The sequence below is a fragment of the Chaetura pelagica genome, unplaced genomic scaffold (genome assembly GCF_000747805.2).
Source record: "Chaetura pelagica isolate M959 unplaced genomic scaffold, ChaPel_1.0 scaffold676, whole genome shotgun sequence".
Lineage (NCBI taxonomy): Eukaryota > Metazoa > Chordata > Aves > Apodiformes > Apodidae > Chaetura > Chaetura pelagica.
The window spans coordinates 765,460-781,449 of record NW_009953724.1 but is presented as its reverse complement, the minus strand read 5'-3'; the positions used below and the strand labels follow the sequence as shown (position 1 = coordinate 781,449).

General features: G+C 53.4%; 1 protein-coding gene across 1 annotated transcript in view; it reads right to left on the bottom strand.

Annotated features, from left to right (window-relative positions):
• MACF1 (microtubule-actin crosslinking factor 1) overlaps positions 1-15,990 on the bottom strand; it is a 115,671-nt gene that overhangs the window by 884 nt on the left and 98,797 nt on the right. Inside the window, 18 exon segments of the mRNA XM_010000620.1 lie at positions 1,211-1,334; positions 3,780-3,991; positions 5,098-5,215; positions 8,139-8,213; positions 8,449-8,603; positions 9,012-9,174; positions 10,425-10,588; positions 11,264-11,381; positions 11,730-11,918; positions 12,056-12,199; positions 12,461-12,589; positions 13,206-13,400; positions 13,624-13,783; positions 13,921-14,090; positions 14,318-14,437; positions 14,570-14,776; positions 14,912-15,067; positions 15,896-15,990. Of these exon segments, the coding sequence (XP_009998922.1) occupies positions 1,211-1,334; positions 3,780-3,991; positions 5,098-5,215; positions 8,139-8,213; positions 8,449-8,603; positions 9,012-9,174; positions 10,425-10,588; positions 11,264-11,381; positions 11,730-11,918; positions 12,056-12,199; positions 12,461-12,589; positions 13,206-13,400; positions 13,624-13,783; positions 13,921-14,090; positions 14,318-14,437; positions 14,570-14,776; positions 14,912-15,067; positions 15,896-15,990 (2,694 nt within the window).

The following is a 15,990-nucleotide window of genomic DNA, read 5'->3' as shown; positions in this document are numbered from 1 at the left end:
AGGAGGAGGAGGAAGAAAAGGAGGAGGAGGAAGAAAAGGAGGAGGAGGAAGAAAAGGAGGAGGAGGAAGAAAAGGAGGAGGAGGAGGAGGAAGAAGAAAAGGAGAGGGAAGAGGAGGAAGAAAAGGAGAGGGAAGAGGAGGAAGGAGAGAGAAGAGGAGGAGGAAGAAAAGGAGAGGAAGGGTGAGGAGGAAGAAAAGGAAGGGAAGGAAGAGGAGAAGGAGGAAGAGAAGAGAGAGGAGAGAGGAAAAGAAGAGAAAGGAAGAGGAGAGAGGAGGGAAAGAAAGAGGAAAGGGAGAGAGGAGAAGCAGGATTCCTTCCCACCCCCCTCACCAACCTGCCCCCACATCCCCAGCACTGCTGCAGCTGCTCTCAGCCCAGCACCTCTGAAATGGGGGCTCAGCACCAGGATCAATTTGTTCCCCAGGTTTTGGGGAAGCAGCTGCCAGCCCTGGCACTGAGAAACCACTGCAGTGTCCCCTCTCCCAGGCAGGGATCCCATGGGTGGCACCAGCCTCCCTAGCATGCTGGGGCCTCCCTAAATACCGAATATTTTCTCTGCCCAATTAATAACCAAGTAGGAAGAGCCACAGCTTTGGGTCTTTGCCCCTCACTTACCTGCCCGACTGGTTTTGGCACCCGTAGAGACTGGTGAGGAGCTGTTACTGGTGTCCCCAGCCAGGGAGGTCCTGCTGGAGTGGAAGGTGGGTCTCTTCAGCTTGCTGCCCGCTGAGGGGGTCACCTTGGGGGGGGAAGCACACACAGAACATCCTTTAGGTGGCAACTCAAGAGCAGAAGGGAAGGAAGAGGAGAAGGAGGAAGAGAAGAGAGAGGAGAGAGGAAAAGAAGAGAAAGGAAGAGGAGAGAGGAGGGAAAGAAAGAGGAAAGGGAGAGAGGAGAAGCAGGATTCCTTCCCACCCCCCTCACCAACCTGCCCCCACATCCCCAGCACTGCTGCAGCTGCTCTCAGCCCAGCACCTCTGAAATGGGGGCTCAGCACCAGGATCAATTTGTTCCCCAGGTTTTGGGGAAGCAGCTGCCAGCCCTGGCACTGAGAAACCACTGCAGTGTCCCCTCTCCCAGGCAGGGATCCCATGGGTGGCACCAGCCTCCCTAGCATGCTGGGGCCTCCCTAAATACCGAATATTTTCTCTGCCCAATTAATAACCAAGTAGGAAGAGCCACAGCTTTGGGTCTTTGCACCTCACTTACCTGCCCGACTGGTTTTGGCACCCGTAGAGACTGGTGAGGAGCTGTTACTGGTGTCCCCAGCCAGGGAGGTCCTGCTGGAGTGGAAGGTGGGTCTCTTCAGCTTGCTGCCCGCTGAGGGGGTCACCTTGGGGGGGGGAAGCACACACAGAACATCCTTTAGGTGGCACCTCAAGAGCACGAGGTCAGTCCCTTGGCAAAAAAGACTCGGACGCTTGAGGAACACCCATCTTAATGGTCTAGGAGAACACGAGCCATCGTTTCAGTAGTGGTTAATGAAGAAGGAAAAAGCTGGAGGGTGACAATTTGGAAGGTGACAATTTGGAGGGTGAGGGCAGTTTGTGGGCTGCAGGCTGATGCTGAGCTCTTTCTCAGTGTTTGGAAAAAACAACAACGAAAATGTAAAAGCAAAGCTGCTCTCCATCCAGAGGACAGCATCACCAGCTCCCCAGGGAGAATGGGAAATCTTGCAAAATTAGGGATTTTTAGCACCTAAACAGCTCAGGATCATTTGGGAGGTTCAAATACAAGGCAGGGGCTGAAGAAATGCATCCCCTTGTTGGGAGGTGGGCAGGTCTGAGGACCCACCAGCCAAGGGCAGGACCTGAGGAGCACCAGCCACACCCAGGGACACAAACCACAGGGAATCAGCTGGGGCCACGTCCTGAAACGGGGCTTTTTCCTGACCTTTAAGATGTCACAAAGGCTGATGAGGGGGTGGGAAAGCAGCACAACAGGCAGCTCTGCTCCCACCGCTGCGGGAGGAAGCGAAGGGGAAGGTGCCAGCAGAACGAGGGCACCTGGATCCAGCTGGAAAGGGCAGCTCCAGTTTCTAGACACCAAACAAGGGCTTTCAGTTGGGGGCAGCGCTGCGGGAAGGCGGCTGCTCGTGGTGTCCCCAGGGCTTGGGGAGGAATCCCTGCATTCCCAGAGAGATGGATGTTAACACCAGAGGGTGTTTCCCAATGAGCTTTAAAGCAATAGGTGGGGCAGGGGGGGGCTTTCCCTTCACTCCTTGAGATTCTTGGGGTTTTGGGAAACTTAGAAATATTCAAAATGGCAGGAAACTGGAGCTGCAGTGGTGGGAGAGGGGCAGCCCAGCAGCGGGTTCCCCTTCCCGGGGGAATTAAAATCCATCAACAGATGATTGAGAAGGTACCATTGTCATCAGCAGAGATTTTGATTCTCATCCTCGATCCTATTTTATAAACAGGTTAAGAGCAGCAAGCAGGCAATGGAGGGCAAGTGGGGAAGTGCTCTGAGGATTTCCAAGAATTCCTTTCCTCTGTGCAAGCTCCACCGGGACCGACCCCCCCGGCACTTCTCATCACAAGGGTCAGGAAAAATTCGTGAGGAGGCTGAAACTTTGGGGAGATCAAAGTCTCAGCCCAAATTCATCCTCCTGGGAGCAGGAAGGCAGTGCTGGACACAGCAAACGTGCTTCCACACGGTGATCAACACAAGCTTCAGCAGGCCGGAGGTGACGCGGCTGCTCGGCATGCGCTGTCGCTGATTTTCAGGTCCCAACTCGGCTGCTGGATTTCAGGTTTGGAAAGCCCAATTTTATATATATATTTTTTATGTCTCAAAGCTCTTGAAAAGCTTGGGGGGAGAGGAAAAAAAAAAATCACTTTGTAAAGTATGAGAGGGATCAATGTCACTCTCCTGGCGTGAGGAGTGGACTGCAACCCCATGGTGCTTTGATTGAATCCGAGTTAGAAATCCATGAAAAACACGAACAGCCGGAGCGTTAGCGGTGCTGACAGGAGCTGCTCTACCACAAGGAAAGCATTAGGACAGGCAAGGGAGCAGGATGTCTCCTTGCCCGTGGCACTCCAGCCCATCCACAGGTCCTCAGGGCTGCCAGACCATACTCTACCTCAGCGCTCGGGAGCTGGAAGTCGGAATAATCAAATCCCCGCAGGGGGGTTCCCGCTTTACTGTTTATCAACCAGGGTTTGTCATAACATCGAGAGAAGTGATGTGGAGTCTGTGAAATGGAAAATCCAAGGGGGGAGAAGGGAAGGGGAGGGGAGGGGGTAGAAGGGGAGGTGAGTGAAAACAAAAGAACAAAAGAAAAGAAATGGAAAAAGTATCTGGGATGGGGGAAACACCACTAAAACGAAACGAGAACCAAACGGGAAATATATAATTAAAGGGGAAGAACCCAAATAGGTGATGAAATAAAACATGCATGGGTGAACGATGTGCTGGGAAAGGAGAGGTGATGGGTGGTCGTGTCTTCCTTCGTGCCAGCTGGACGCCATGGATGTGGCACAGCTCTGCCTCAGGGACCAGGAGCCTTTGGCTGCACGGTGAGAGCTGGGGACCCTCTGGGGACCCTCCTGTGGAGCCATGAGAGCCCAGCTTGGGCTGAAAACCTGTCCCACCCCATCCAGCCAGCATGGACAGCAGGGTCCTGCAGACCCCATGAACAACTAGAGACGACAGTAACCATCAAGCCCTCGATCCCCAACCTTCCTTCTCCTCCAGATTCCTCCTGGAGCTCCTCAGTCTTGCTGGGATGGGTTTGGAGGAGAGAAAAGAGCAAGGATTCCCGTGTGAACCCCACCTTGGCTCCACTGGCTGGCGTTGCAGGGGAGGAGGGCATGGAGGCACAGCTGTGGTTGCTCTGGCTGGCACTGGAGCTGGATCGTGTCGGGGAGGCTGCCCGGGAGGACGGTTTCGACCTCCGGCCCCGCGATCGGAACGGCGTCATTCCCTGGGAAGCCCCCTCTGGCAGGATGAACTTCTCTCGGAGCTCGAGGTTGGTCCGTCCTCGTGCTGGAAGGGGAAAAAGGAGACTTGAGGGTCCCTCTTCAGCACCCCAACAGTGTTAGGGAGGCTGAGGAAGCTTCAGGTGTCCTCACCAAAGTCCATCTCTGAGGGTGAGTGGGCAGCAGCAAGACCCTCCCAGCTCTCTTCTCTTCCCTAACCACCCCAGCCATGGATCAGCTCTTTGAAAAACTGTTCAACTAAAAGCTGCCCAAGGCCCATACTGGATGTGCTGTGACTGCCCAGTATCTTGGGGAAAGCAATCCCAACGGCCTCCAAACATGGTGAGTTCCAGCAGTGGCCAATGTCACCTTTAACAAGGCTTAAAAGCAGTAAGAGCAGCTTTGAAGGGCCACGATTCTGCTCACTCAGCTCTGGGCAGCTCTTCAGCAATTTTGGGGGAGAGGAGAGAGAGAAGCGACCAACACCCATTAAAAGTCAACTTTAAACTTTTCATCTAAATGCCCCAAAAAGCTGGAGGAGGGTGAGCAAGGGGCAACCAAGCTGAGAGAAGGTCTGTGGACCTCAGTTCCTGGGCCTGCTGATGCACAGCAACGTTTCACACTCAGAGCACTGAGTAAAGGCACAGACCAAGCCCTGAGGGCCAAAGGGAGTGATTTTAGAGCAGTATGGAGCAGAAAGCCAAGGAAGGAATGGCAGGAGGGAAGCACCACACTGAGACAACCAAGGGATGGCAAGAACTATGATGTCAGTGCTGTAAAACAGCTGCTGCAAAGCACCAACAGGGGAGCCTTGAGGAGCAGGAAAGCCCTGAAGGTTCTCCCCTGGCAAGCAGCACAGACTGTAAATCATGCTGCTTCCAGCAAGGAATGGCCAGGCAGCAGCTTGAAGACATATCTGAAGCAATTAAGACAGGGCCATGTGGAGCACTGACCTAAGCTTTCCAAAATAAAAAGTGGGCTGTATCTTCAATATGAGCTTAAGTTCGTGGTTTGCTTGGTATCAGTTTTCTCCAGCTCCCTGCCTGGTGTTTGGACAACCCAACCCCACCCTGGCACCATCTGCTCATTCAGTCACAACAAACAAGTCCTCAAACTCCCCTCCAGCGGGTGAGAAGAGTCCACAAGTTATACAAAAGCCTGGGATGGCCTTACCTCTGCAAGGATCATTCTTCACCAGGAACTCATCCAGGGCCATCCAGCCGCCCCCGACGCGCACCATGACGGTGCTTCGCAGGATCCGGACCAGCCGCAGCTGCTGGGAATCCCCAAACTGTGGAGCCAAGGAGCAGGTCAGAGAAGGGGGACACCACAAGGGGACACAACAGCTCCTTCCCACAGCTGGCTGCACCAGGGCAAAGCTATTGGAACCACTCCCAAATGCTGTTAGGGATCTAGCAGGTACTTCTCAAGGATTCTCCAGGCAGGTTCTTCTGGAATAAATCCAGACCAGTGCCAATTCAGTTTTCCTGCTGCCTGGTTTTAAAGGTGATGAAATTACCCAAATCCTTCAGTTTTAAAGTTGGAAAGAGAGAATCTTTTAGAGAATTTGGTCTTTGGATGGAGTTTTTTTGCTCAGCCAGGATGGCAGGTTTTCCCTTCTGTTACGAAGGACAGAGAGGCTGGAGATGCCCTGGGGCAGCCCCCCTGGAGAAGAGCCGGCAGATCCTGAGCACGGGTGACCCAGCCAGGCCAAGCAGCACCGTGTCACCTCCCAGAGAGAGAAACCTCTTCTCTCCTCAAGTCTGAAGTCCAGGGATTTTCACCCAGCCTCAGACTTGACCCCACCAGCCAGAAAGCCCCCACCGCAGAGGTCGCCCCGTGAGGATGTTTGGGTGAGTGCAGAGTGGTGGGATTCCAGGCGGGAATCCCGCAGCAATGGTGATTAGTGATTGCAGTGTTCATTAGTGATTTTAAACCCCTTTGCAATTTCACACAAGTGCACCCAGAATCAGAAGCAAGTGTCTGTTGGTTGGTTGTTTTTTTTCAAAGCTCCCCTAAATTTCCTGGAGAGCCAAGCCCAGGCAGTGGGAACTTGGAAAATCAGTGGGGACACTTGGAGCCAGGCTTGGATGGAGCAGCTCTGCATCCAGGTCTGGGATGAGAAGACAGGGGAACCAGCCTTTGAAAGCAAAAGCATCTTCAGAATGATTTAAAAAAAGAAAATAAAAGGCAACAATATTTTCCCTGGGTGGGTAGGAATGCAAAAACCCAAGAGATAAATAAAAACGGAGAGTGCAAATCCACCCCGGGGTGGGTCACGGCAGAGGGGCCGGAGGTGATGGCATCTCCAACCCTCCTTCCCGTGGGGACATGGGACTCTGGACATGGTGGGTCTCCCTGGTTGGAGGTCCCACCAAAACGTGTTCATCCCAGCATGGCTGTGGAAGAGCTGCCACAACCACACTTGGCATGGCCACAGAGCCAGCAGGGAGGGAGGAGGGCAGGGGAATTGCCTCCCCAGTCATTGGGCTCCACCTAAGGTGGCCTTCAGACTCTAGTTCTGCACCAGGGACAAGTCAGTTCTCATTTCCTCTGCCACATTTACAGCATTTTTCAGTTGAAAACATTTCTAGAATCACTGTCAAAATCAAAAGCCAGAGCTCTCCTGGATCCATCCCCTTGGGACGTCCAGGTTTGTTTCCTTTTGGGTGTGTTTTTGACAGGACACCATCATTCCACGGGAAAAAAAACACCTGGTTTTCTGTTGGAATGGGGGGCAGTGGGCATGTGGAAATGAGATGTGATGTTCCAGTCCTGCCAAGAGAAGAGCTCTGGCCCCTAAGCCAGCTCACACCCACTGCACTGCTCATCTGGGGTGACACCAGCAACGGGGACACATGCAGGTCTCGTGAGCTTTGCTCCAGGTAGGAGTTACTCAGTGGGTGTAGCAGGGATGAGGGTTTAGTTACCTAGGGAGTTAAAGGAGGGGACTTGGCATTCTCATTCCACAGTGATTGTGATCCAAAGCCACCAGAGCCTGGCACAGGTGGTAAGCCCTGGGATTTTGTCCAGGCTGGTTGTCACCAAGGCAGGACAGCCCTGTAGTGACCACCAACATCCCCAATGTCTCTGAGAAAGGAGCCACGGAGAGAAAAAAAATCTCAATTTTTCTCAATTCCTGCTATTTCCATTCATTTTTGCCCTTTTTTTTCTGCCCAATGCAGCTTTTTTTTTGTTGTTGTTTTTTGGGAGGGGACAGCCCTCCAGGCTCAGGGTGTCTTCTGTACCAGGCTCTGCTGAGCAGCACTCACAGTCACATCCTCCCACACCACCAAAGGAAGGAGCAGCATCATGGACACACAAAGCTACATTTGTTATAAAAATCATTACAAATAAAAGAGGTGAGAGACAGCACCACGAGGCAAACTGTACCTGATTGCCGAGGAAGAACTACGGAGGGAGAGGAGGAGTTGTGGAGGGAGAGGAGTTGTGGAGGGAGAGAGGATGGAGGGGGTAGAGAAGGAAAGTCCAGAGGAAGAGGAGGGGAAAAGAAAAAACAAGAAAAACATTTCTGGAATTAACAGTGCAACCATCACGACAACTGTTAACTGCAGGTATTAGAAATCTAAGGGGTTTGATGCTATTTGGGTGGAAGGTGGAAGCTCAGAGAGCCTGAGGGCTGGTGCAGCCCAGGGAGTGTAGGGGGGAAGGTTGGGAATGCTGTGGCTCCCAACTGGAGCATCAGCCCCTGGAGGCAGCAGGCAGGGGAAGCAGGCAAAGCTCTGCTGCCAGCTCGTTCCACCAGCTCACCTCGCTCAACCGTTTGGAACACAAACAGCCAGCCCAGTTACACAGAGATTCTTGAAGGAAATTATTCTCCTTTTTGGGTTTGTGTTTTTGGTTTTGTTTTTTTTCCTCTTTCGGGAGTGAGCTAAGAAAAACACAGGCCCAAGGGCCACACTCATCCACCAGGAACACTTCAAGGGCAGCTGCGGGCGCAGTGAATGCAGCGTTTGAGGGGGCCCAGAACAGGGACACGTTTATGTTCTCCCCATCCAGGGAACGCCCTGGGGCCCTGGACAAACACGGCTCAGCCACCTCCGCTGGAAGATGAGGGCTCCATCTCGCCCCGAGGAGCCCAAGGGGGTCCCCCCCACCCCAGGCTGGGCACCCCATTTGTGATCCCACCCCCAGGGGGGAGGCGGGAGTGGGATTTGTGCCAGCGGGGCAGGAATCGGCCCCTTCTGCCTTACCCGGTATTTGTTCTCGCCGATCTGCTCCACCTGGAATCTCTTGGCACACTTGCACTGAGCCACTTGCCTCGTGACCTGCCATCAGCAAGGAGAGAAGTAAGGGACCAGGATTTTGGGATCCTGCCCCTGCTTGGAAAACAAAACCCTAAGCAGCCTTTCCTTCAAAACCACGGCAGGTGCTGGTGATACCCGCCCGTTCTTCTACCTCAGCATCACCACAATCCTTTTTTTCCCCCCTTCCTTTTTGCTGCCAACCCACGGCCTGAGTCACCCTCCGCCCCCAATCCCCCCCCCTTTTTTGGTGCTTTACCTCATCTTCAATCTTGTCAGCGTCCGTGGTGGGGCGGTAGGCGTCCTTGTTGGGGTGGAGAGCGGCCACAAACTCGTAGTAGTCGATGTAGCCGTCACCGTCGCGGTCAAAGATGTCGGCCACCGCCGTCATCTCCAGCTTCGTGGTGGGGAATTCTGGAAGGGGAGAGAAATGAGCCTCCACAGAATAGTTCTGGTTGGAAAAGACCTTTAAGGTCATCGAGTCCAACCATAACCCATCTCTACCACTCAACTCTACCAAGTCTGGTGCTTAAATCCTGTCTCCAAGTGCCACATCTACATGTGTCTTAAACACTTCCAGGGATGGTGATTCAGCCACATCCCTGGGCAGCCTGTCCCAGTGTTTAATTACCCTTTCAGTGAAGAATCTTTTTCTAATACATAATCTAAACCTCAATATCTTATCTAAACAGATGCAGGGACCTCACTCATCAGAGCCAAGGATGTCAGGACACGGTTTGCATCTCCTTTCTGGAGCAAGGACAAGCTTGTCACACTGAGGTGGCTGCTCTCCAGGCTTGTTACAGGCAGACAGGGACTTACTGGAGGCCAGGATGCCATCGATGAACTCCTGCCTGGTGATCTTCCCATCCTGGTCTTTGTCGATGCGCCGGAAGAAGTCCATGACACGAGACTTCTTGTGGTTCATCCAGCGCATGTATTTCTTCCGCCAGACATCGAAGTCAAAGTTTGCAAACTCCTTCAACTGGAAGGAAACCCATGAAAGTCAGTGGGGGGGGGGAAACCCCAAAGAGGCAGCAGCAGCCCTGGCTCTACAGCACCCTCCAACACCCACACCTGAGCTCCTGGTGCTACCTCCCACCTCCCACCCTCCCAGGAAGGTTGATCTGGGTTTATCCAGACAACCCCTGCTAACGAGGAGGCTGCTCCAACGGCCTCTCGGGACAGAAGGACACACAGCGCAGCCAACAGCCAGCACGGCACCATGGACACACTCCATGGATGTGGCTCCATGGACACAGCTCCATGAACACAGCTCCATAGACATGGGACGCAGCATCCCCCATGGTGGTGGACAGACACACAGGCAGAGATACCAGCTACAGCAGAGACACCCCTCAGCTCTGCTCGGGCATTTGGGGATGCTTCCTCACCCCAGATTCCACCTAACAAGGTGCTGGGATGAATTCCCATTGCTGGCAGCATTTTGGACACACATTCTCCCTCTCCCTTTCCACCTAAGCAGCTGAGATGGGATTTCCTTGCTCATATTCCAGGTAAGACAGGGTTGAGGCACAGCTCAGCTCTGCAAACCCTGGTCCCACAGCTCTGCCACCAGCCTCTTGAACCACTCACCCTCCAACTTCAACTACAATCCTTTATCAACCCCCAAAAAGGACCTTCACAACCCCACCAGCTAAGAGCTCTCAGCAAGGTAATCCAAGAACTTGCAGTGGTGGGTTTTTTTCCCCCTCTAAACCGTTCTTGGGAGTTAAAAGCAACAAAGAAAAAAAACAAAACAAAAACATTTATACATAGAAACTGAACTGACCTACAGCAAAAGCAACAAAAAACAAAAACCACTCACTTCTGGGCATAGCTGCTTTGTTAAGCATAAATAAAAACAAAAATTACATTAGATGTTTGGAAAAGATAGAGACAGTAATTGTTAAACTCATGACTAGGAGTAAAGCAGGCCTGGCTGTCACTGCTGTGACAGATCCCGACTGCAGGGGCACAAAGGAGTTAAGTTAGTGAGCAGTTAATTACTCAGAGCAGTTCATTAACATGCAGAAGGTACTTTTCAGCTGTAATATTCCAGGAGTTATTTTTTTTCCTTCTGCTGTTTTCTGAAAGGCAGCAGGAAGTGTCTGCAGGAGCTGGGCAATTCCAGAGGCAGCACTAAATTAAAACACTTCTCTCCAGCCATCAACCCCCCTCCCCAAAAAGGACTGTCCATCTCCCCCCTGCCTGGAGCAGCCCAGGGGCTGTTACCTCCTCCAGCCTGTCCAGGGCATCGTTGAGCTTCCGCTGCCGCTCCAGCGCCAGCAGCCAGACCTGCTGCCAGCGAGCTGAGAGCTGGTTGATCCGGGGGTTCTTGGTTTCTGACTGGGACATAATGGGCATGCTGGGAGGAGCAGGCTGGCTCAGGGCTTTTCCTGGGAAATTAAAAATAAATACATACATAAATAAATAGGAGGAGGAAAGGGATGGGTTGAGCGGCGCTGATGGGTTCGGCGAAGAGCGGCAAGGAGAGACGTTTTGTTTCTCCAATGGAAATCATGGGATGCCAGGTTGGAAGGGACCTCCAGGATCATCTGGTCCAACCTCTCTCTAGGTGCTACTCTAGTTTATATGAGGTGGTTCAGCACCCTGTCCAGCAGAGACTTAAAACTGTCCAGTGCAGGGGAATCCACCACTTCCCTTGGGAGTCTGTTCCAGTGTCTAATCCTCCCACAGCCTCACTGGCTGCTCTCCAAAGGGAAGCACTGTCCCCAGGCAGGAGGGACACCCCAGGAGGGGTGACAGCTCTACACCCAATGCCCCCAGTGCTCCTTTAGCTTCAAGGAACAACATAAAAACCCCCAAAACCTCACGACAAAGCAAGTGGAGAGAGACAGAGAAGAGCCAGGACAGCACGAACTCCTCCAGGCACAGCCCACCCCACCATGGGTGCTTTTGGCAAAGGATTTTTCCTTTCCTGACAAGTTTCAACCACCTTCCTGGCGGCTGTCAAGGCAGGATGCCTTGTTAATTGATAATCAAAGTTAATTAGCTTCCTAGACATCTTGTTTCCTCCCATCATAGCATGTTCCCATATGGAGCAGACGTACTGTTGCTGCGGGACTTCTCGATGAAAGGCCCATGGGGGGGCTCAGTAGCTTTCCTCTTGTAGGTCTTGGTGACCCGATCCACATCTGGCTGCTTCCGTGTCATCTCCTCCATAAAGGACTGTCAAAACACAGAAGAGACAAGAGAATTTGCAGTTTCAAGAAGTTTTCAGTCTGCTGTTGCTCTAGGTCCTCGCTGGGACACACCAAGCCCATAAAGAAGATGGGAGCACCAGGCACTGGAGATGGGAGCTTGTGGTCAAGCTATTGCCTAATGCTGGCTTGGATCTGCAAATGCTGGAGTTCATGCCTGGGCTGGCTTTGTCCCCTCCCTAGTGACAGCTCTGGTTGGGTCACATACCCTTTTCATAGGGACTTCCAAGAGAAGTCAATGCTTCTTCCATGGAGGTGCAGGAATAACCCACTGACCCCACTCCTGAGTGCCCACTGTGTTAAGAACTGGGCTCACCTGGTGTTCAGAGATGAGGCCTTTGACCTGCTCGATATTTTGGGGCATGGGCTCCTGGTCCCGCTGGATCAGGGTTGTCTCAGCCCACTGGATCCAAGCCAGGAGCTCTTCCAGAAGTTCTGCATTTGCCACCAGCTCAGAAAGTGCTGATTCCAGTCTCTGCTGGTGCTGCTTTGCCCATGTGAGAACCTGTTGGGAATGCAGAGACGACCATTAACCCAGGGTGGGAAACCAAGGGCAGGAGCCAACGCCACGTGGCCATCCCTGGTGACAATGTTCACCACCTCCTCTTCCCAGCAGCCTGGAACAAAGCCCACTGGACTCACCTCCTCGAACCTGGCTCGGATGATGGTGATCCAGTGTTTGATTGTGGTGATGCAGTCGGGATGGCAGGCGGCCAGGATGACCTCCCCCATGCCCACTGCCGCGTTCACATCCACTCTCTTCTCCTCCACTTTCTTCATGAACTCCTGAAAAGCCCAAATTAGACATTAGGAAGAAATTCTTCACTGTGAGGGTACTGGGACAGTTGCCCAGAGAAGCTGCCCCATCCCTGAAAGTGTCCAAGGCCAGGTTGGATGGGGCTTGGAGCAACCTGGTGTAGTGGGAGACAGGTTAGAACTAGAACTTTAAGCTCCCTTCCAACCCAAACCACTCTATGAAATGAATTCTCCTGCAACATTCTCCATCCCCCAGAACTCAGCTGGGGTTGTTTCAGAGCTCCCCTCTACCTTGTGGGCATCAATGAGAGTCTGCAAGGCCTCAGCATCGTCGGGAAGCGCTCCCCGGAAGCGCAGGGACTGCTCGGCCTCCGAGAGCCACTCCAGCAGCACGTGCACGGCTGTCCTGAACTCCTCTGCCTGCAGGGACAAAAGCACAGGCCTGAGTCCTCCTCTCCCAGCCACTGCTGAGAGACAAAGGGCTGAAAGGGACTTGAAAAAGAAATCTAGGAAGGGGAAAAAAGCCCAGCACCAGCAGCTGGTCCCGCAGTGACCGGGGGTCTCTGTCCCCTCAAGAGCTAAATACTTTTAAACCCAGGACAACTCCCCGTGTTCTGACCAAGCTGCCACCCGGGCAGTTTATTCTGTAAATTGCTGATTTGACCTAAAAACTACTGAATACTTTGATTTTTATTTTAGCTTCAATCTAGGTCTCTCTCCAGCCCTGGCCACCAGCAGCATCCTGCCTGGACAGGCTCTGGTCCTGCCATGAACATTGGTGAGATCTTTTCATCCTCCCTTCTCAGATCAGCCTTTATTGGCTCTTCTTTGGGGAAAAGAAGTAATAAATCACTGGTCCCAACCCACTGCTTTTGCAGCTCTCACTCCTAACTCTGCTGGGCTGGGGGGTCCTGCTCAGCCAGGAGATCATCCCTGGGAAACACCTCCTCTCCGAGGCTGGTGTTGACCTCCGGGCACCAACCTGGAGCCCAGCAAAGCTCTCCAGGGCCAGTGCCACCTGGAGGCCTCTGCTCACCTGCTTCAAGGCCTGTTCCAGGCGGGTTTGCTTGGACACAGACAGCTTGCACACCGTGTCCCATCGGTTGCTCAGCTCCTGCAGCTGCACCTTCACCCAGGTCGTGTCATCCCGGCTGTTCTCAATGAGCTCCCGGCCGGAGCGCTTGAGCACCTGGACCGTCCCCGTGCGCTTCCCCAGCTCCTTCTGGAAGACCTGAAGGGAGAGAGGGCAGAAGCTGAGCAGGGCCAGTCAGTCCCAGTAGGTTGTTTCCCACTTGTTTGTTTGGTTTTGCCCTCCTTGTCCATCCCAGCACAGCAAAACAGCGAGACATGGGGCTCTGCAGCCAGGCATCTACTCTGGCTCCTCCATTTCTTGGCTCTTGGAGAAGACAAGCCCCACTTGTGTCCCAGAGAAGAGCTGGCAAAGGCCCTCTCACCTTGTGAGCATCCATCAGGTTCATGACCAGATCCAGGTCACCATGGACAGGCTGGTCTTCAGCTAACTGGGGTTCCACCTTGTACAGCCAGTCCACCAAGGCCTGCAGAGCATCCATGAACTGGCCAGAGAACAAGAGGGCTTCTTCCAGCTTGTGCTGCCTGAAAACCAAACATTCCCATGAACTTCCATGAATAAAATCACCTCCTTTGTCATGTCACCCCCCATCCACCCCATCACTTGGAGGAGTCCTTGGCAAACAAAACAACTGTTGGGCCAACACTGGGGCTGGTCTTACCTTTCCACTGACTTGCCACACACTGTGTCCCACTTATCCCGGACTTCTCCCAGTAAATTGTCCAGCTTTTGAGTGTCATCTGGAAGCAAAGCTTTTTCTTTGAGGGCTCTGCCTGTTCTGATGGTGGTGTCGTAGACAGGCTGCTTCCCCCCCAACGTCTTCTGGAACTCCTGGGAACCAGAGAGAAAACAAAACTGTCAGAAAGCTTGACCTTGGCTCTTGGAAGACACATGGTGCTGATGAAGATCTTCAGCTGAAGGTTTTCCATGGCAGCAGTAAGCATGGATGTGCCTTTCCCCTGGCCTGATGGCAGAGGAGACGATGCCCTGCTCTCCCTCCCACCAAAACACCCTTCCACCCAGCATCCAGCCCCAGGCTTGCTTTGGCAAAGCTCTACCTTGTGTTTGGAGAGCTGGAGCTTGATTTTGTCAGGGTCATTGGAAATCTCCAGCTCTGAATCCAGATGATTCTCCGCATCCTCCAGCCAATCAATCAGTTTCTTCCAAGCCTCGTGGAACTGCAAAGGAATAGGAGGAAGTCTGAAACTGAACACTGGTGGTGTCCCCAGTCCCCTACTGGTTTTGGGACCTCCTGTCCCTCAAGCCTGGCCATACTCTGGGGTCTGTTGTGCCCTTCCCACGTTTCTCACCTGCTTGGCTCGTTTCCTGGCGTCATCAAGAGCCCGTCCCCGCTCCACCGAGCGCTGCACCACCTTCTCCCAGCGGGACTGGACGCTCACCAGCAGGTTCTTGATCAACACCACGTCCTGCTTCTGGCTGAGAAACTTCAGCTGGTTTCCAGTTTGATCCAGCTCAATGATCCGATCCCGATGAGCGTTCACCTCGTTGGCAAACACCTGCCAATGGAAAAGGTGTCCTCTTAGCTACAGGGAGCTGGATGGGCCCGTGAGCAGGGTGTGCAGGGGAGATGAGGTGCCACCATTGCTCCCTCCACCCTGAGGAGCTTGGCTGGGTGCTCATGGTGCTGGTACCTTGTGCTCATCGATCTGGGCCAACACATCAGTGAGGATGAGGCTGGCTGGGGGCGCGATGTTCAGGCTCTGCTCAGCCAGCGTGAGCCAGTTGATGAAGTCCTGGAGGGAGTTCTGGAAGTCCGTGGCCAAGGCCAGAGCCTCCTCCAGCTTCGCCTGTGGCAGCAGGGAGGGAGAGGAGGGGGGAAAAAACACAACCCTGATGGTGAGAGCTGCCGATCTGCGGCTTCGCAGACAGAAGAGGCCTTTGTGTCCCTGCTTGAAACGCCCTCCAACAGGAACCTCATCGCCTCGGCCCGGGAACGAGGCTTGTTTACCAAAGCCAAGGGGTTGCAGTGAAAGCCACCGCTTCCTTTCAAAACAAGAATGGCCCCTGAAAAGGAGACCTTCATGGGCACACGAGCAGCTGCGTCACCCTCCGCTTCCTGAGAAGGGGATCACCATGGGGAGAGCAGCTGGGGGAACGAGGTGGAGGAGATTTCGATGGTAACAGCTGCAGCACCACAGATTTATTCTGGGCTGAGGCCACCGCGGCCCTTCTTTTATCTCATCACCAGCCAAAAGTCTGGGATGGAGTCAGCTCCAAGGAGGACTTGGCCTGCTGTCTCACAGAGGACCAACAAAGCCTGCCTTTCAGAGCTGTCGGAGGTTTCATCCCACCTCTCCTCTACATTTACCCAAAGTGCAATTTTAGTCTTATTTTCTGTGTGATTTAACCAACTCTGAAAAACTATCTAGAAGAAAAAAAGAACGGCTGGGTGCTCAGACAGCACCACCTGATTTCCCAACTCAACCTGCACAAGAGGGAGGTTGTCAAAAAAACCACCACAACAACCCAGCCCTTGTGTCCAGCCCTGACCAGCTCCATCACTCCAGGGAAACAGAGGAGCAAGTGGCTCTGTCCTTCTGGGAAAGCAGAGGAGCAAAGTCTGGAGCAAGCAGTGTCAGACCAGCTAGTGGGACACGGGTGGAGGCCAACGTTACCTTTCTCTCCTCCATCTTGGTGCTGACCAGACACCACTTCTGCTCCAGCAGCGCGACGCTCTGCTCCGTCTTCGAGCCAGAGCCGGAGTCGTCGC